Source organism: Neodiprion lecontei, chromosome 5, assembly GCF_021901455.1.
Source record: "Neodiprion lecontei isolate iyNeoLeco1 chromosome 5, iyNeoLeco1.1, whole genome shotgun sequence".
In the NCBI taxonomy this organism is placed as follows: domain Eukaryota; kingdom Metazoa; phylum Arthropoda; class Insecta; order Hymenoptera; family Diprionidae; genus Neodiprion; species Neodiprion lecontei.
The window spans coordinates 25,713,793-25,735,195 of NC_060264.1; the positions used below are offsets into that span (position 1 = coordinate 25,713,793).

The 21,403-nt window shown below is 35.3% G+C and overlaps 1 protein-coding gene across 7 annotated transcripts in view; it reads right to left on the bottom strand.

Moving 5' to 3' along the window:
- Positions 1-669: 669 nt before the first annotated feature.
- The window catches only part of LOC107218012 (sodium/potassium/calcium exchanger Nckx30C), a 44,686-nt gene continuing 23,952 nt past the window's right edge, over positions 670-21,403 (bottom strand). For 6 of the 7 annotated variants that reach the window (XM_046742410.1, XM_046742408.1, XM_046742407.1 and 3 more), the window contains 5 exons: positions 16,915-17,177; positions 15,356-15,491; positions 14,416-14,668; positions 13,104-13,492; positions 670-1,258 (listed from right to left, as the gene is read on the bottom strand). In XM_046742410.1, the coding sequence (XP_046598366.1) occupies positions 13,252-13,492; positions 14,416-14,668; positions 15,356-15,491; positions 16,915-17,177 (893 nt within the window). In that variant the 3' untranslated portion in view covers positions 670-1,258; positions 13,104-13,251. Of the gene's footprint in view, positions 1,259-13,103; positions 13,493-14,415; positions 14,669-14,696; positions 14,918-15,355; positions 15,492-16,914; positions 17,178-21,403 lie in introns of those variants that run through there. The other variant, XM_046742409.1, reaches the window with a different exon arrangement.

A 21,403-nucleotide genomic window follows, 5' to 3' on the forward strand; every position in this document is an offset into this window, starting at 1 on the left:
GTGTTCACATATAATATACCTATTGTGTTACTATTATTATTATTTTTGTTGTTATTATTATTATTATCACCATACACTTCGTACGTACGTATAGCTGTAATAACAATACATACCTACCAAAGCAAATTAATATACATATTATATGTATGTACGCATATGCGTTAAGAATGTATGCAGCATATATATGTATACACACGTATGCATGCATGCGTAGAGTGTGATAGATAATACTTTGCAGTATAATTTGACAATAATGAGATAATAATAATAATAATAACAATAACGACAACAACAACAACAATAATGATAATAATAATAATAATAATAATAATAATGTGTTTTTTTTTTTTTTTTTTTCTTCAAGTACGCATCAAGTATATTTATGCAACACGTAATGTATTTGTTGATAATATTCTTCTAGTCAAATCTGTAGCGTATAGCGATAGCGGACAATGTTACGGAATGATGAGTAAATTTTTTTTGTTCTCGATTTTTGCGTTCATCTCTCGATAAATTTGAATTCAACCGCTGACGGTGATAATCCTTCATGTAACGGTAAGAATGAATATAATCGGTGAATTTAGATTATGAATATAAGTTTTGCATCGTGTACAGTTGTAGGTATAGTAATATAGGTATATTATATACACTTTAGGCGAAATGTCTAGGAGATGTATGTATAACAAGGTATAATAAGAATTGGTTTTTTTTTTGTTTTTTTTTTTTTTGTTTTTTTAAATCAAATCATAATTGCATGTATCATTATGCGAGTCGCGAAGTCGATATATCATTTATATCTTGTGGATACCTAGGATAGGTACAATAGATGAGTATTAGAATTTTATTTTTATACACGCGTATGATTAACTCATTCAATTTTATTCACGTTTTGTTTTTTTTTTTTTTTTTTTTTTATTTATTTTCATTTTATTTTCTGTTCAAAATTAAAAATTTCTTTCTAATCGTCACGTCAATGGATATTCCGTTTTGCTCTTGACCGCAGGAGGAAAAGTTGCCTGTTTGTTGGCTCGATTTATCAAAATTCTACGTTACTTTATTACAGACTGCAGTGACGCAATTAATGCGTGAGATAATCTTATTCGGATCTCGATGTAAGCATCGATTTATTGTTTTTTATTTCACGTGAGTAAGTTAGTTAGTTAGTCAGTTGGCCTGCGTGAGCGCAGTACGTGACTGCGGTATATTTTCTTCTCTATTTATTTTTCGCCTTACGATGATTCCAACGTTGCCGCGATACCTGAAAAATGAAAACAACATTTCCTATATTATCATCATTTTTTTTTTTATCGAGAATATCGCCTGCGTATAACGTACAGGGTGGTTAATTTCAATCACCCGAGACGAATATTGCGTGAACAAAAACGAAGGATATGCGAAAAAACTTTATGCAAAAACTCGGAGGGTTTTAAGGTGGTAAATGATGCATATTTTTGATATTTTTATTTTTTTTTTTTAACCAACACCTGATTCAAACATCAGCAGCTGATGTCGCTAAAGTTTTGCATAAAAATTTTTCTCCCATAATCTCTTTTCGTTTCTCAGGATATTCGCCTTCGGGCGATTAAAACCGATCACCCCTGTATTTATACGTGTTTATTTACTTTATTTATTTATTTATTTTCTTTTCTCCTCGGCCGCATAACGATTACAATTACTTATGTAGTAATTTCTACAAGAATAATTTGTGAAATTATCGCGATTAATAATATAGGAAATTTTGTTTTTATCGGACAATTCAGTCGTCTTCACTTCAATCACTACGTACGGTTTTTACGTACTAGCCGTAATTTCTGAATTTACATTTCGATGTATTGAAACAATTAATCGTTTTCTTGTTTGTTTGTTTTTTATGTTTTTTTTTTTTTTTTTTTAATTTTTATTGTTTTTGTTTTAAATTTTTTTTTTTTTTTTTTTTCAACTTTATTTCTCGTCTTGTTTTTTTATTTTATTTTTGTCTCATATACGCAAATAGAATAGGTAGGCAGCTAGATTAGATAGGTCGAATAGAGATATATAAATAGATGCAATATAGGTTACTTAGATAGTTTTAGTAGATTGTTTAAAATCTCTTTTCGTTATTTATCACGCGAAAGAAAAACACCACGCTTCTTGTGCGGCAGGTGTATTATATTGTTTTTTCATTTTCGTTTTCGTCTTTTTTTTTTTTTTTTGTCTTGTTTTCTTTTTGTTTTTACTTGGTACCAAAAAACAAGAAGATGTAGAAACGAACTAACGTATACAAACAAAGTCGTAAAACATCAAGGGTGACTTGAAGTATATTATTGTCCCATGTGTGTGTGAGTGTGTGTGTGTGCGTGTGTGTGTGTGTGTCTAGATATAAATCGTGATTTTTTCCAATAATAATTTCGTATTCACCAACTTTTTCCAATTAAACTTTATCATCGAAACTTTTCCCATTTTCGTGTTATTCACGTCGGCGTCACCAACAATAACAAAAATTGCATTAACATCAATAATAATGATCACAATAACAGCAACAAGTAATAATTGTTACAAAAGTACAACTTTCCGAAACAGTTTTAAACTATGGATAAGCAATTATTGCAAAGATTCGTCATCGATTGTGCGTAGAGTAAAGGATATCTGGAAAACGAAAATATAACTGCAATAATGTAGAATATAGGTAAATAAACAAATAGTTTCAGTGTTTTCTCTACGTTCATTGATCAGTTTAAATGGGAAGAATGAAAAAGAAAACGTACCGTATGTAATATGTATGGATATGTATATATGTATCTACGCGTTTTGCAACTGTCTATTAAAACATTATCTAGGTGTATGAATGTTTTTTTTTTTTTCCAACACCCGCTTTGAAAAGTTCGTTTTTCGATGCGCGCGTAGCGTGCGTAATGCGCCCCGTGCGGCAAAACAAGATTAGCGCATGCGCACGAGCAGAATGCTATATTTTACACACTAGGGCTTTCTTTGACGCATGCGCACTATCGGATAACTCAATTTTCCGCACCGTTTCGTTGAACGCAAGTTACCTAACCTTAATTTCAGCCACACTGTAAGTGACACCTTCGATGCTTCTCAAATCAAGCTTTCCATCACAGTTGTTGCAAAAAATAGCGTGCTCGACACAACATACTACCTTTTAACATCTGTTATTCAATGCAAATTCTATTATCTTTGCATATATTTATGCAATATGTATATATATATACATACATATATATATATACAAATCTCTAATGCTCCTTTGCTCTACTCATCGAGTTTTCTTCTCCTCTTCTCTCCTCTGTTTATTCATTTATATCCACCGCTCAAATTGTTCAAAAACCTAAAGTTTCAACAACAGATACGTATATACATATAACACACGCTGCAATTGTATGTATGTACATAAATGCGTATAATTTACATCCCTGCCACGCTGCACTCGTTTAACATTTCAATATGTACGCAGGTCGATATACTGATTATTATTTTTGTGTAAATGCAATGTGTGTGTGTGTGTGTGTGTGTGTGTGTGTGTGTGTGCGTGTGTGCGTGTGCGTGTGTGTGTGTAATTTTGTTATTCTTTGCCTCGTCTACACTTGCACGCGCCCCCCTAATTAATATGTAATATTCGAAACTTCTATAATTAATTAACTTATACGTATGTATATATTATATATAGATACATGTATAATTTGTATAACATATCGTGTATATAATATATGAATCTATTTGTATTTTCTATCATAGCTACATAGTATCCTACAATGCTCTAGATTAATGTAAGGGTAGACATCAACATTTAGTTATATTATAATATGGAGATATTTTTTCATATATTCTTTAACCTTAATCTTATTTTTATGTGTAGATGCCTTATTGTTATTGTTATTGTTGTTGTTGTTGTTGTTGTTATTATCATTATTATTATTATTATTTATTCATTTATCAATTTGAATTTTTTACTCTCGACCTCAACACATACGTGTATAAGTATATGTATAATAACATTGTTATTACAATAATTCTCTACTTTTCTCATTATCATTATTATTCTTATTATGGTATTATAGGTATATATAATCTATATACCTATCCTTATATTTCGTAAAAAGTTTTGTATATAATGATATCGTTCGTATGTATAATATTATGTTATTGTAGTGCTTTACGTTATCTCATGTATTATATATATATATATGATGCTGCTGCTGCTTCTGCTGCTTCCGCTGCCTTTATAATCTTTATAATTTATACGTTATCGTATTCTTTATTACTTTATAATTACACGGAAATACGTAACAGGTGTATGTATATGTATAAATTTTGTTTTCCGTTATTATGGTCATACATACATATATTACATATATGTATACCTGTGTCGTAAAATTTGCGTATATATGCGTCAGGTTTTCTTTTATTATATAATGTATATAATATGTGATATATCGATTAGTTTATATCATATGATTATAATAATGATCGATATTTTTTGGTGTACCGCGAATTCCAATCAACGCGACGTGTTTTTGGTTTCATTTTATTGATTTTCTTAAATATTTTTTATTTTTTTTTTTTGTCTCTTACGCGTCACGTTAAACTGTATTATTTGCTTTTGTTTATCAACTGATTTATTTTACAACTCTTTTTCTTGTTGCTTTGTATTCACCTCCTCAATTCTACAATTACAGCTTATAACGCGACTATTAATATTACACGTATAGGTACCTATTATGCACATACTATTTAATTTTTTTAGTTAAACGACAGTTTGCTAATATAAAATTTTCTTTCACTTCATTTTGCGATTTTTCGGCTCTCACTTTTATTCTGCCCAATCCGTGAGCGAGTCGTTTATACGATGAGAATCGAATAATATAACTAGACAGGCTGGTCTATCACGCATAACCCGGAAATAGTGCAGCACAAACTTCGCGCTGTATATATATAGGTATATACGTGTATTTATAATTTAGGGCGGTCCTTAAAAAGTTCATTATTCAATTTTTACCTGCTCACCCTCCCCCCCCCCCCGAATCGGTTCCAAATAATTCCCCAATTTTTTCAGATTTTTATCCGAATCCATGCCGTAAGAGTCTTGATTTCATCATTGAATGAATCCTTTTCAAGAGGACAATAAATCTAAAAAAACAAATTTGGATGAAACTTTATGGAAAATGATTTCTTGGGTCGCTGATTACGAATCTGAAGTAGAAATTTCGAAATTCAAAATGGCGGATCCAATGTGGCAGACAAGAATCCTAAAAGTCACTCGACGTTGCCGTCTTGTACCCGCCATTTTGGATTTCGAAATTTCTACTTCAGATTCGTAATGAGCGACCAAAAAAACCCCGCTGTATAAAATTTCATCGAAATCCGTTTGGTATATTTATTGTTCCCCCGAAAGGGTTAGATAGGAAAATCAACCCTGCGGCTGCACAGGTCAGAGTTGAGATGAGAATCTGAAAAAATTGGGAAATTATTTTTGAATTATTTGGAGCCTATGTAGAAGGAGAGACAGCCGAAATTCAAAAATGACCTTTTTGAGGACCACCCTACTATATATATATACATTTATATACGTATGGAAAAAGTGGTCGTTGAAAAGTTTGATTTTTAACACGTATCTATAGAAATTTTACATACTTATTCGCGATTATTATATAAATTTGGGACCTCACAGCGATTGGTTGAAAAACAAAATGACAATAATGATAACAATAACAATAATAACAACAATAACAGTAATAGTAATGATAATAATATCTTTAACCGAAGAAGAAACTGCTCGAAAAGTAATCCTGAATTTATTTATCATAAATATTTACCGGATATTCGAATTTGGTTCAGATCATGTTTGAGGTGAAATGAAAAGAGGAAGAAATTTTCTTTCTAAATGCAAGATATATCGTTCTTTTATCATACAGCAGCCTCTATGGATTCATCAATTCATGTATTATACTTATAAAAGATTTTTTTCAACGATACGTTTCGTATATATTTTTTAAATTTCTCTTTCATTCGTCTATAATATCTAGTCAATGTGTGACTAGCGGTATATTATCATACTACCAGCTAATACCTATAAACGCACACACTTTATGCAAATTGCAACAATAATTATTGCCGACTGGGCGGAACCGCTTCTTCCTTCTCTCATTTTATCCGTTACACAAATACGTAATATGTATTCAATGATAATATAATATTCCAACTACATGGAGCTACATATATCTCTGCACCTTTATCGAATCACTGTTTTTTTTTTTTTTTTTTTTCGTCTCCAAGTTCATCTTTCACTACGATCAGCAAGTTTTTGACTCTCCCGCATTTTACCATTTCGAAAGAATGAAAGGAAAAAAATGGTTGAAATATTTTTTTAAAAATCTCTGGAAACTCTTTGGTTAAAGAACAACGTACGAGATAACGAGTCGAACGTACGTAAATTAATAGACGATAATTGAAAATCGTAATGATATTAAAAGTAATCACATACAAAGTACGTCCTAAAAGTTATTTATGTTTTCGTCATGTTTATCATTTTATTCTTCTATTAATTAATAATCTATCCTAATAATGTAATTATACACTATTTATAATATGAACAATTTACTATTCTCAGCATCGCTTTTTTTGATATGTGCGTTCGTGCTTCGTACAAATATACCGTGTATAAGATATTGGATAGATATATTATACAAACACAATATTTTCATACTTTTCACGTCTTCTTTCTTTGCTTAAATTTTCCTTCGATTTATCACTATCCATTTTTCAACCCGACTGCACGCCATCATTTTTTAAACACTCGAATCTTCTTTACCCTCACGCGGATTATTTCTGTATTTTTTTATGTAATTTTCAGCCGGTTATCTACATTCACTTGTAATTCATTCTACGCAATAAATTCTTTTCTTCATTTTCTCTCGTTCTTTTTTACCACCACCACGCGTTTTTTCGTTTTTTACACATCATTATACGTACACACATTTTATATAAATCAACTTATCACGCACCCCGCCCCCGTTTTTTTTCTCATTCCGCGCCTTCGTCCCTACGTGTCTATATATATATATATATATATATATATATATGTATATATATTCTATGTTTATAATAATGTAGATGTAAAGCTTAAACGCGCGTTCATTTTTAGAATTGTTATTACTTTAAGTATGTATTAATTCTTTCTATACCTCTCTGACTATTTTCTTTTTGTCTCCTTTATTTATCTAATTGTAAAATACAGAGTACAAATTGTGTATCGTACGTGCTTGTTGTATTATTTTGCAACGCGTCGCATGTACACAACGATTCTCTCCGGATTTCAATTTTGGAGTAAAAAAGAACAAACACAAAAAAAGAAATGACAAGAAGCACGAAGATGAAAAAAATCGAGATCAAACCTTCTTTTCCAGAATTCACGTTTATGTCACTTCTGTCAGTTATTATGATGATTATTATTGGATAAATCCTGCAATTTTTTAATGTCAAATTGTATCTTGGAGCTCTATGGTCATGGCGTGAAAAAAAAAAAAAATTGTATTTATTGTTACCAGTCTTACAAAGACTGCATTTTCTGACACCTGGCCTTCTAGGTTTATGTAAATAATTGAAAGGAGGGATTAAAAAAAATGCGTAGACAAAAGTAACTACGCTGCAAAGGGAGAAAGAGTTTTTTTTTTAAACCGTTTTTCTTAACTTTTGGTTACAGATACCGACAGCCCTTTTTAATTCTCGTCTTCCATTTTTCTCCATGGAGAATTACGACCGTGTGTTATTAACCTCTGTATATAACCATTGCTAAAGTATTTGTAATCGATCAAACGGAACACGTACGGTGATCCGACGAAGGGTACATGATTTGCGGACTTTCGACCCGTTTCTAAGCCGTATTAAGGGGGAATATTCACCTGGAAACGAAAAAAAAAAAAAAACCACATTCCGGAATTTATTTCAGCAAAACTATTGGAACTATCGGACCGGGTTTTTTTCTAGTTAAAAATATGCATTTCCCAAAATATCTCCAACTTTCTTTAATTAAAAATATCCACGGAGTGTCGTAAAAAAATCTGCCAAAAGGGCGCCAGATACCGAAAATCATTTGAACAAAAAAAAAAGAAAGAAAGAAAGAAAACGAAACTGGATATTGAAATAAATACTACTATCATAACCGATTTGGAAATCTATCGATTTCCGACAAAATGACAACCGCTTGAAACGAACGTAGCAAAAAAATTCTTCAACATTTTGCCTAAAAAAAAGGAAAACCAAAAACCAAGAATCGGAAAAATAAAATCTCATGACACTTGTCGAATAATTACGTATACAATAACCGTAAGAAACCTCAAGCCAACCGATTCGGTGGTTTTTCGAAACGTTTTGGTTATCAGTTTTTTTTTTACCGATTTTTAGCGAATTTGCAGTCACGTTCATTCATTCATTGATTCGGAACAATTGAAAACATTTTCGAAAATGTACGTACATTCTCAACGAGAAAAATTAAACTATCCGTTAATTCCGATAATTTCCCTGTGAAAAAAAAAAAAAAAAAAATCCTGAATATTACCGTTTTTTTTCGTTTCCACGCGTATATTCACCCTCGATACGCGTCTCGGTCTGTGAGCAGCACTATCGTACAGTTCGCAATCGCTGTTATAATAATAATAATAACGCGGCAATTTTACACAATATGCATATGTATACATATTTTTATTGTGTACATGTGTGTGTGTGTGTGTGTGTGTGTGGATCTATATGTATATATACATATATTTACTACATATATTCTCGTTATCGATACATCGGGAAGATCGTATTGTGCATCATCTCTATAGCCTGTATATAGTAAGTATATGCGGGAATATTACGAACGTGAAACAGATGTACAAATTATACTCATCTTCCACGATTGATAATTTGATGAAAAAATAAAAAAAATAAAAAAATAAAAAAATAGAAAGAATTTCACACGGCGTGAACGCGATGCTTGTTTGTTTATTTTATTTTGTTTTTTTCTTTTTCTTTTTCTTTTCTTTTTCTTACCGTGAGAGTACACGTGTGAATTCGAAGAGACGAAAATTTTGTCAACTCTATTAAGAGGCGGTTGTAAATGAAATATTTGTGAAATTTTTTTTATATTATTCGATAATGAAAAGATCTCTTGCGGGTAAAGTATTCGAACTGTTAAAAATGTTTTCTTTTATTATTCCAGTGTTATCCATTTTTTCATTAGCAAATTCACGTATTCGTAACTTGTCAACATAATGACCTGATAACTGTATAAGTCGATGTACGTCTACGACTCTTTAAGAAACATTAATGGAAAGTATCGATTTTTATTTAATAAAAATTTTTCAGTTTCGGGAAAGTGAGAAAAATTCGCCGCGCACAATTCGTAAGTAGAAGGAAAATTATCCCGCGGGTATATTTTGAGGCACAGAATTGAAAACATTTCTCAGTTTTAACCGTTCGAAAAACTTTTAGGTAAAAATCGATACAATCTGCAAGATGTCCAATTTTTTTCACACCATTTGTCGCATATTATTTACACCGCATAAAAAAAATTTGCTCTTACCAACGGCCAAAGGTACCGCAATATTTTGATATACATGTATATATATATATAGTTCACGTGCGCAATACTCCGTCAATATACGTTTTATAGATTACACCCTACAAGGGTGTGTATAATTATTTATAATTATTTATAATATACTTATCTAACGGTCTACGTTAGTCTTTATTACATGGTTACTGTACTCAATAAAGTAATATATACGTATTTTTTCTACGTAATACGAAACGATGGAGTGCCCGTGTGTCTGTTTTTTTTTTTTTTCTTTTTTGTTTCAATCGTTTCGGTAACAGTTTATATACCGTAATATGCGTTACATAACGTTCAGGCAGAAAAGAAACGATAAAATCGTTTCAGATGTACGTGTTTAATGGTATGGTGAAAAAAAAAAAAAAATAGATAGTCGGGGATTAAGCAATCAACCTTACGTTACAAAACGTTGAGAAAAACCGAAAACTATTTTCGAGAAAAGCATGAGAATTGGGAAATATTTTTATGCATGATGCAATTATGTACTTAAAACCTTAAGTTTACTTTCGTTCTACGTTATAACTTCACTCTGAAATGTCTACTACGTTGTTACTACTATCGTTATCGTTATCATTATTATTATTTTTATTATTATTATACGATTTAATAATTATAAATTTGATATATTAATATTTAATTATGGTCATTCTGTTTTATATATGTATATATATATATGTATATATTTATATAGATATATACCTATACATGATATATAATAATATACATACGTATAATGAATATATGTGTGTATATATGTATACATAATATGCAGGCTGTATTGCGTACGTCTGCGCGGGTGTTGTAAGGTATATATTATTAATATCGTTAATCCTATGTTTAATTAATTTATTTGTTATTTAATCAAATTTTGTATCTCTACATCGAAAAGCTAATAGGCCGCGTCTAGGCATGTGTGTGTATATATATATATATATATGTGTGTGTGTGTGTGTGTGTGTTTGTGTCTTTCACTACAGAATAATTATTATGCAATGTATGATAACACTTTATAATTTAACGTTTCATTGTAATTTAATTTTATACTTGCGTTAACGTACTTAAATATTTCATTATTCTTGTCGTAGTTGTTGTTGATTTTATCATTATTATTATCACCGTTACTAGTATTTTTATCGTGATTAACTTTGTTGTTCGGTAAATTCTTGCTTTTTTCTTTTTTTTTTTATCGTAATTTTGTTCACTGGTTATAATTTTTCTTTGTTATCATTATTATTGTTAGTATTATTATTATTATTATTATTATTATTATTATTATTGTAGTATTATCTTCTCTACGTTTCTATGCGTATGAAAATTATTTCGTCGACGTCATGTTAGGTAGGTGTTTACAGTATACAATACAGTATGATACATGCACCTGACGTGGGTGAATTGTTAAATTTATTTTCATCGGTGTTCATTGTAAGATTAACGCAATGTAAACAATGTGGAATTTAATAAGTAATGATCTTTTAACTTTGGAGGCAATTAGAGTTGTTATTATTATTATTATTATTATTATTATTATTATTATTATTATTATTATTATTAATAATAATAATAATATTATTATTATTAATACTATTATTACTACCACCATTATTATCATTATTATTATTATTATCGTGATAGAAATCGTCTAGCGTGGAGAAAACGAAAATAAAAAAGCGTATTAATTGTTATAATACGCTACATAAAATTAATCACGTGGTACAATAATTGATATAAAAGTGAATTTCTCTTTTCTCTAGATTTTGTTTCGTATAATTTTGATTTTTCACCATGGCTGCCTTATTTCGTACATATACATATACAACCGCATGACGCTCGAATGTTCCATTTTCCAAATAGAATTTTTCAAACACGCATGCGGTATATTGGTTTATAAAACCATGCATAAATTCCAACAGCTGATTCCTTTTATCAATCTAAATCTCAATTACCGAGCTGTAATAATATGCGAATGGTAAAACTTTTTCCGCGCAACTTTGCCGTCAAATAAGTAAATTAAAAATTTTGAGGTCGTAACAAAATCGCTTAACGGAAAAAAGAGAAAGAGAGAGAGAGAAAAGAAACTAAAACTGACAAGAACAAATAAAAGTTACAGAACGATATTCACTCCCCTCAAGGTCTGGATCCCTCGTAAATATACATTATGAGGATTATCCAAATATTTCTTTTCAACGCAGCGTGCACCGCGTATAGAGAAAGGTGAAACGGAAGGATTCGAAAAGGTAAAATTTGCGAGAAGAAAATCAACAAGAAAAAATCAACAAAAAAAAAAAAAAAACAACAAAAAACACCATAAAAATACAACAAACGCAAACGTGTTTAATTTTTCCCGAGATGTTAGGTATATCTACCAGCAGTTCCCCCCCCCCCCCCCGCCATCTCCTCGCAAAACCTTCCGATTCAAGGTTAAAGCTGCGGTTGCGCCCCTCGGTTCGCTGCCTCATTTTCTCTCCCTCACCCCTCTCTCTCTCTATATTCTCTCTCTCTCTCTCTCTCTTTCTCTCTGTCTCTCTTTTTCGTTCTCGGTTAAGGAAACTCCTAGCGATCGAACCACCCCGCCGCCGGCAAAAGCACCGCACCGTCGAATCGATACCTGCAGGGGTGGTTCACTGCGCCTCGCTCTCGCACTCTCTCTCTCTATCTATCTCTCTCTCTCTCTCTCTCTCTCTCTCTCTACCCCGCTTTATATTCCTCTTGTCTACGTATATGTATGATAATACGGTACATACATATAATAAATTGGCTAATACAGACATACTGTAGTTATTTGTGTGTATCCACGATTTGGGTTACAGGTATACGCATAGGCGGGATACGTAGGTACGTACAAATTGTATTCACTGCGTTAGAACAGCGATGGCTGATTTCTTAATGCCGAATGCGGCGAAGTGTGTCTCTAGGTCTGTCTAACTCTCTCTCTCTCTCTCTCTCTCTCTCTCTCTGTTTGTCTATCTCTACATGCGCGATTGCATGTCGTTCAATGGTTCGCCCCAAATATCGTACAAGTCAAGTAAATAATGTACCTAATATGTACGATAATGATAATGATAATAACAACAACAACAACAATATTAATAATAATAACAATAATAATAATAATTTATGTTCATTGTATTATAGATTTGAATATTAATGATAATATTCATAATAATAATAATAACAACAACAACAACAACAACAACAACATACCACGTATGTATGCGCATGATATATAATCATAGTTTGGTGTGGTTAGATTATCCTCTCTTTTCCTTGATATATATATATATATATATATATATATATAATATGTATATATACGCATGCACATGTCAGCGCACACACACAACGTAACATAAGTGTACCACGGATCGTGCTCCATTCACACTATACATGCGCACACAGACGTACACACACACACACACACACACGCAAGCACACGCACATAGGTATGTATATATATTAATATATACATACATAATTGAATCAATTAATCGATACGTGTTTATACATATGTACATACAGCAATTGCGGTTGTTTCGAAGACGGCTATGTAAGCAGGGTCGGAAGGTTGTTGGCGATGATGATCGGTCGGTTGGGTGGTTGGCTGGTTCGTTGGTTGGTTGATTCGGTTGATTCGGTTGATTGGCCGAGATGATTCCGTCAGTTTCCTATACCGGGCAGACGAAGACCTCATATTCGAACATCAGCGATACCGCGACGAATACGAAGTACAGAAGGAACATGGTGAAACCAAGGCCCTTGTTCATCCGCCACCGGAAACAGGCGATGCTCAATATCACGAATATCAGCATGCAGAACAGGATCGCTATGCTGCAAACCATGCCGACCGAGTTCACCTCCACCGGCTTACCGTATATCAGACCGTAGAGGAGCCACGGCACCGGAAGTCTTCGCGGAGAACGGGAAGAAGAATGATAAATCATATCAGAAAATAAGAAGAAGAAGAAGAAGAAGAAGAAGAAGAAGAAGAAGAGGAAGAAAAAGGAGAAAAAGAATGAATGTAAAGGCTCATAGTTGAGGTGGTTTCAATATTAATATGTAAACATTATAATGTTAAATTTTAATACGTTCATTGTCATTTATCATTTAGTGAAAAGTATTATTCAAGACGTCCAGCTTTAGCAGTGTAAGATCTGTGTTTTGGAAAACCCTGTCAAAAGAAGTTTACGGATCCATAAACGATTATCATAATACCCTTTCTCATAGTCGTTTGGGTTTCTTTCCGAAATCTCTTATACTCAAGAAATCAAACACCCGAACGCGCATGCGTGAAACCACGTGATTCCATTGGCAGATGCGACCAATACAAGCCGAGTTTTTCGTCCGCTGATTGTCAGGCTGACCAACTCAATTGCGGCCAGACGCGATCCATAAAAAATCGCAAGTGTCTCGACGTTACATTACGATGAAAAATTTAGGTAGCAAAAATTTGACGGATCTGCATCATAGTCAACATAACCTCGAAACGCTTGCCTTAATTGACAGTTCGCGTCGAGGCCCAATCAGACATGCAGAGTTGGCAGGCCTGTCTTAACAGTCGAAAAACTTGGGACATACGCACCGAGGTGTTCAGTTTCCCGAAATCGTCGCGGAATAGTCTCGATCGTCAACCATTGACGTAGTAAAACGGAAAACAATTATCATGGGAAATCCGTATCGTTGTACTAAATTCGACGGTGAATTTTTGTCGCAGCTATTCAACGTCCGTCGCGTAATGCAAACGAAGGTATGAAAGCTGCTGCTGCTGGTGCTGCTGGTGCTGGACACCCTGCAGGAAGTGACAGTAGTGCGGATAAAATGAAGCAGCTCACCCGACAGTAACGTCGAATATATTGCTGCCGACCGAACTGGACACGGCCATGTCACCGAAACCCTTCCTGGCAACGATCACGCTGGTTATCAAGTCCGGGATGCTCGTACCAGCGGCTAGGAACGTCAGGCCCATCACTTCCGGCGGTATTCGTACCGTGTCACCGGCGACGTTGGCCCACCAAACCATCAGGTAAGAGTACGCGGCGATCCAGAATATTGAACCGATGAACGTCACCGCAAAAAACTTCTTACCTGCGTCGATGAGAATCGGTGAGTAAATTTTTTACAAACGTACATAGGTAGGAAAAGTAGGAAAGAGACGACGGTAAGCGGTTTTCAAGTGATCGCTGTTTCCATTGACGGTTCGATCAGTCAGACGCTTATACTGGCTGATTGGCTGACTGGCTGGCTGGCTGGATGCTTCGCTTTGGATAGTGCCGTAAGCTTCGGTGGTTTTGGAATCCTTCCAGAGGACTGCAGTGCTACCAGTCATTCCTCCTTCTTTTACCACATTCGAAAAAATACTCGATATGTACAACTTGCCACTTTTACCCACTTGTCGGTACAAAACAAAAAGATGCAATCGGTAAAAATCTCCTTTTCTTCTTGCGAAAGAGATATTTGCTTTGACTTCTAATACAAGTCAAAGAATCCCGCGATATAAGAATTCGAGAAAATGCTTGAAGTAATGCACGAAAATTATTCTTTGAAAGGAGTTAACTCAGTCTCTCGATGTGAGGATATCCTGAATACGTGTTTGAGTCACACGTACCATAGACATATATCTATAAGATATAAATGTACGAACAGATCGACATACGATCGTTTAAATATCTAGTCAGATCTAGTTAAGTCAAGAATAAATGTTATCCATATGAAATCGTAGCGGTTTTCTACAGACTGATAAAATCGTCGATGCTTTTTATTTTTTTTATTTACCTCTAGGTGTGCGAGTGTCTGGCAACGTCAGCCACAATGGGAAGAGAATTGGTGCAACCAAGATGTACGTCAGCCTTTTCCGATTGTTGCTCGGCCACCCCATGTCCAGAGCTTCTGGTGACTCGTCCTCTTCACCCTGCGAGATAAAATTCACGAGTCAGACACTCCGGCAAGGAATTCCGGTAACCGGTTCTCCATCCCTTCCAGCATGTAAGTCCCAAGATCTTGAATTTTATATCAAGCTTGAAAATGACGTAACGGCGAGTCATTCGGTCGTTTAGTCAGTCGTTACGTTTGGTCAGCATTGACTCAGTTCCGTTTACAAGCATGTAAGGATATACTCGTATGTTGACTACGTATACCGTGCATAAGCCACTCTTTCAAAATGAAAAGACTCGCTCGCTGCCTCTTTCATTCGCGAATAAACAAAGCTTTTCGGATGCAGTGGCAAAGTCAGGCCGACCCGCATCGCGACGTCTGCAGTCTGCAGTCTGCAGCGAGCTAATATCGCGAAAAGCTTCAAGCGATTCCCAATTTTCGGCAATCGATTAGCGAACATCCGCTGCGATGCGATTGCCGAGCAGATTCTCACCCTCCCTCTTCTACTTTAAACCCCCCCCCCCCCCTCCCCGTTTGCTCCATCCTTCCTTCCTGGCTGGTGAATTCGTTCGCGTCTCGTTTTAAAGTAAAAAACAAGAGAAAAAAAAAAAAAAAAATGACGGAAATGAAACGAGAAAAACGAAAGAAGAAGACCTGCCAGTTGGCCTGTATAATATATACATATATACATCTGTACTATGTATCTGCAGCTATTTCATACATCCTTTTTTTTTATTTACTTTTTTTTTGTACATATGTATTGCAAGCGGAGCTTTTCAAACCACTTCGCGACTTGCTGCACGGTGCAATTGTTAGTATATATTTTACTTCCGGATCATGATATACAAAGTTCTTGATTATTTTTGGGTTTCGATTCCTACTGTGTAAGTTATTTTCGCATTCCTCATGATTATTATATCAAAAGATTGCAAGATTCTTATTCTGTGCACTATCGGACTGATTTATTCATTCCTTGATAAGATTGTCAAAAATCTTGAAAGCACAATTGTGATTAACGCTAATGCGTCTTCTGTCGTATCAAAATTTTAACACGTGTGATTTATAACGATTTTACGTATGGGTTATTTCAAAAATTTTCGTCAACTGACGTAATAGAGAAAGAATCTGTCTCTTTGTCAGACTTTTTGTAGGAAATTCGCAATCCGTCGTTGTCACGTAACGTTGTCAGTTACAAATAAAATGGGATAATTATCAATAGAATGAAACTTGATGTACGAATTTTTGTTTTCTCCTAAAATCTTAAAAATAGGTATGTTTTTAGACCGTCCAAGCTGTACCCGACCCTTTACTCAGACTTAACTTGATCAGCTTCGGCTGCTCCGTTTATTTTTCCTATCGTTACGTTTTTGATTCGACACATTTTTGACCCGTCTATACATCCCAAGCATCGTGTAATTCCATATTCCGGAATGCAAAATTCGATATGTAGTCGGACTTACCGACTCGAGGCCGGCGTCGAGGCCGGAGGCGATACCGCCGTTAGGAAGTTCCTGGATTCCCGCTGTCGTGCCGGCGGTCGTCGTCGTGGTCGTCGTCGTCCCCTGCGATCCCTGCTGCAGTTGCAGGGTCGTTTCTTTGGACGCGGACCCGGAATAATGCGCGGCTGTCGATGTCGCCGCTCCGTTTTGCGGCCTCGTTGCATCGAGGAGAACTTTGAGCGAGGCTATCGCGTGAAGTTGGGTCGCCTTCTCGTCCACCTTGCCTGCGAAAATATAGCAGTGTATAAATATAGGATAATTGAGCGATACGAGTGCATGTCTTGTTGAAACGAGCTGATCCGAGTTTGCAAGGTTAACGTAACGCCCAGGCATCTTTTGGAAAAAATTGCTGCTTTGCAGCCGTAGAATAACGCTACGAAATTCGATAAACTGTAATATCATTAACAGTGAAACTGCTTGCTCATATTTTGTTAATTAAACGCCTTTGAAGTCATTCTAAAACTGCAGTATGGTTCCTGTCTTTGTTTCAACGTTTCGTTATGTTAACAGGATGCAAGAGGATAAACCAAACAGCGTTTTTACCGACCGGACAACAAAAATGACAAATTCACCTGTCATTCCGCGACGGAGTCTACGATGATATTATTACTCATTATACGTAGAATGTCTGTGCGAAAATACGTTCTGTGCCTCCGTCGCGGAATAAAAAATGAATTTGTCATTTTGTTGACCGGCCGGCAAAAACGCCGTTTCTTTTATCCTATTGCTTCCCGTTAAGGTCACTAACCTTAACCGCGTATATGTTTGAATGGTGAATTTCTGGACTCCTATAACAAACATTGCTCGTTCTTGGAATAGCAAGCTCGTACCTAACGATGCAGAAAATGTAGATATTTTTAGGCGGCCAGCACCGAAACAAATGATTTTCCTCAAATGATGACGCACAATTCTCACTTCAATCCTCATATGTTTTATTTTTTCAATTCAACCATTTGAACTAATTATTTTAAAGCCTAATATTACGAATATATAAATATATTTTTATGATATTTATTACTCGGTTTCATCACAGCTTGCGGTAATATGTGGAAAATAATTTCCCTCTTAACTCGCCGCCCAATGAGCTGGGAGAATTCGATGCTTCTAGACCGGCAGAAACAGTCGATAACAGGAAGTTGAACAATCGGTTGAACAGCATAATCGTTATTTAGACAATGGGAGCAGGAACGGGAAGCCCGATTGCCGTAGTGATTCATGGCGGTAGGAACAGTACCGGCAGATTTAAGGTACCTAGAGAAGCACCACTGCAACCACAGTTAGACAAGTTACTGCTCGTGCTTGTTTTAACATCTATTATTCAGGTGCACTGGCGCTGCTGGGAAATACAGTAAATGCTTTTCTCGTTGAGTCAAGGTATTGTAATTACTCACGTGTTACTCGATGCGTAAGGATAAACGCGGCGTATACAAATTCATGTGTAATATATAAGGAACTACACGCATTGCTGTTGGCCTTTGAACTCTATGGTGGCGCCCACCTGGTGGTGAAAACCCGAATAGTTCTATTTAGGATATAATTCAAAGCTGATTGACTGTATTTCAAGTTCTATCCTAAATAGGATTGTTGAGAATTTTACCACCAGGCCAGCGCCATCATAGAGTTAATTAACTCTCTCTAACCTCAAAAACTTTGACAATTTTCATTAGAGCACAACTGCCACTAACGTGGCGCGTAAAAATTTTTGAGGTTAGATACAGCCACCTTTCTTAGATTACACGTGTATTAGTACACTCGGTGTTCATACTTACGCGTCGAATAACACGTGAGTAATTACAACACCTTGACTCAACGAGAAAGCATTTACTACATATCGCAGCAGCGCCTGCGCACCTGAATAATAGATGTTACAACAAGCACGAGCAGTAAATTGCGTAGCTAGATAATTGAGCACAGCTATAAAAATTTTTGAGGTTAGAGACAGTTGGTCCCCCTGGCAAACAGCCGCTATCGGATTGTAGCGCGTGCGCGTTGAATTTCAGCAGACGACGGACCATGCAGTCATTAGGAATTCACTCTGTATACAAGTGTAAGAAAACTCTGAAAACAATTTTCTTTATTATTCAATTAAAATTTGTAACGCTACAAAAACTGTGATAATTTTGTTGGAATTGCAAGAAGATATGGTACGACTAACTATTTAGTGTACAACTACAGTTGTCAATACTACATTTTTTTGACGTTGCAAAATTATGAATCTCTTTATTATCAATATTTATTATTACACCAACGTCGAATTGAAAAGTTACCATAATTATAATAAAAAAGAATGGCAACACATACTAGATTTTTCGCGTAATAGCTACAAAACTCATTTTCATCCTGTACACAAAACGATGTTTTTTGGCCATGGTGAAAAATAAACACAGTTCCGGAATGCGTGGTAACGACAGCTGAAAATTTCTCGGCCTTCTTCCTACTGATATCAAATATTAACAGGAATTTGCCCCAGTTCTTATATGCACATGCAGCCAACCTCCGGCGTTTACGACGCCGTGTCAGGGTTTTTAATATATACGAGTGTGCACCGCAGTAGCATCATCGCATTCTTACCTATGGGGAAATGGGAATACGTGCAAGAACACTACGCCCACTTTTTAAGAAGCATTGCCCAACCCTTCGCGGAGAATTAAGAAATTCATACACGTCTATGCATAGGGGTGTAAATTCTTGTCTCTTTTTGCTCAACTTATTCTCCCTGCAATATGTATAGTACCACAAGGATAGTAGATTTCGAAAAACGCATTTCTTTTTATTGTTCCTGCACAGGCCTGCTCGTTGAAAAGAAAACACCAATGTTCGAATTACCGCGAAAAACAAGAACACCGTAAAATAATTACCGAAAACTTGTACGGTGTTCGATTTTCTACGACTTGTCGGATGTTGTTTAAAAAAAAAAAAAAACGAAATCTGAACAGATATACCTACATACGTATGTATGTGTCAGGAAATATGAGGAAAAATGAAAAGCTACCGCGTGTTCGTTTCTTCGATATTTGTGTCACACATCTACGTATACCTGGTACATCTGGGAGAAAAATATAGAATGAATCGTAACCTGCTACTGCAGTACAGAAACGCGCGAGATGTTGTAGAATCCTTCGGGAACAAATGGCAATATGCATCGGAACGAGAGGGAGGAGACGTATCGTGTGGCGAATAGCGAGTAAAAAGAAGAAAATGAAAGAGAAAAAAAGAAGGGATGCAAGAAGAGATAAACAGACTGAGAAAAAATAATGAAAGAAACGGAAAGAATATTGTGCCGCAGAAACGATGGATGAGAGTCTACTTTAAATGCAAGAACGCGCACACAACAAATATGAATGTATGTATAAATTGCATCTAGATCGGTATGTACGCAACATGCACGTATAACTTCTGTAGAATATCGACCTAAGGGTTCCTTCCTTCGTCCGTCGAGTCTTCCGTCCCGCCTTCGGCTGTTGAACTTGCAGTTGGTTGGTCGGTCTGAACGATACGCGATGATAATGATGGCGGTGGTGGTGGTGGTGGTGGTGCAGGGGCGGTTAGAAGTTGAGTCGAGGGAGCTTCGGATAAGTTCGAACAGAGGAAGGTGCAGCGCCAATTAACCCGGAAAGCTCAAGCCCCGTTATGGGTTTAATCCGCGGACGAAAGCGCCTAGGATTCGCGGATCGAGTGAAACATCGAGCACGTGGCTCTTGCGAAGGGAAGAAGAGAAAGATTACTCGCTTTCGCTCGTGGAATAAATTATGTCTACTCAAAATAGAGGGAGCTTTTTTATTCGTTGGCAAAAACCTGACGGGACTCGGTTCCGATTCTCCTGCAATTAATCTTGGAGTGGTTTAGCGTTTTGTCACGATGCATTATAAACTGATGTAAGTGGCTACATTTAAAGACAAAAAACAACAAAAGTTAAGGATTACGCAGAGTGAATGAAACAAATCCGGTCGTATACTTAATTAAAATAACATCTCATTATATAGTATACAAAACAAATGTTACAAAAGACTGGAAATTTTAACTGCAGCTGAAAGCTGGATTGATTTTTGATAAAAATATAGTAAAAAGTGTCCTTGACCTTTGGTTAAACTTAGTACCTAATGCCGAGACGAGACATTGAAAATGTCATCGTGTACAAGTAATAAAAGTAACATGTTTTTGGAAGGCCAATCATAAGTCGCGGTTGAGACCCTAAACGTTACCTGATAACAGCACAGCATTCTTCATTTGAATTTACGATTCTGAATACTTTCTTCTTTTCCTCGTTGTTTTTTGTGTCAAGGAGAGATTCTTATCATAAAACTCAACGCAATCGACTTCAACTCGACTCTTTAAACCCTGGTTTAATCATTTCTTTTGTTCGATGCACGTTTCACTGGACCGTGTATAAGCCTGATGCATTCATCCCGAAACACTCAAGAGATACCCGCTGGGCGTGGGATGACCCCAA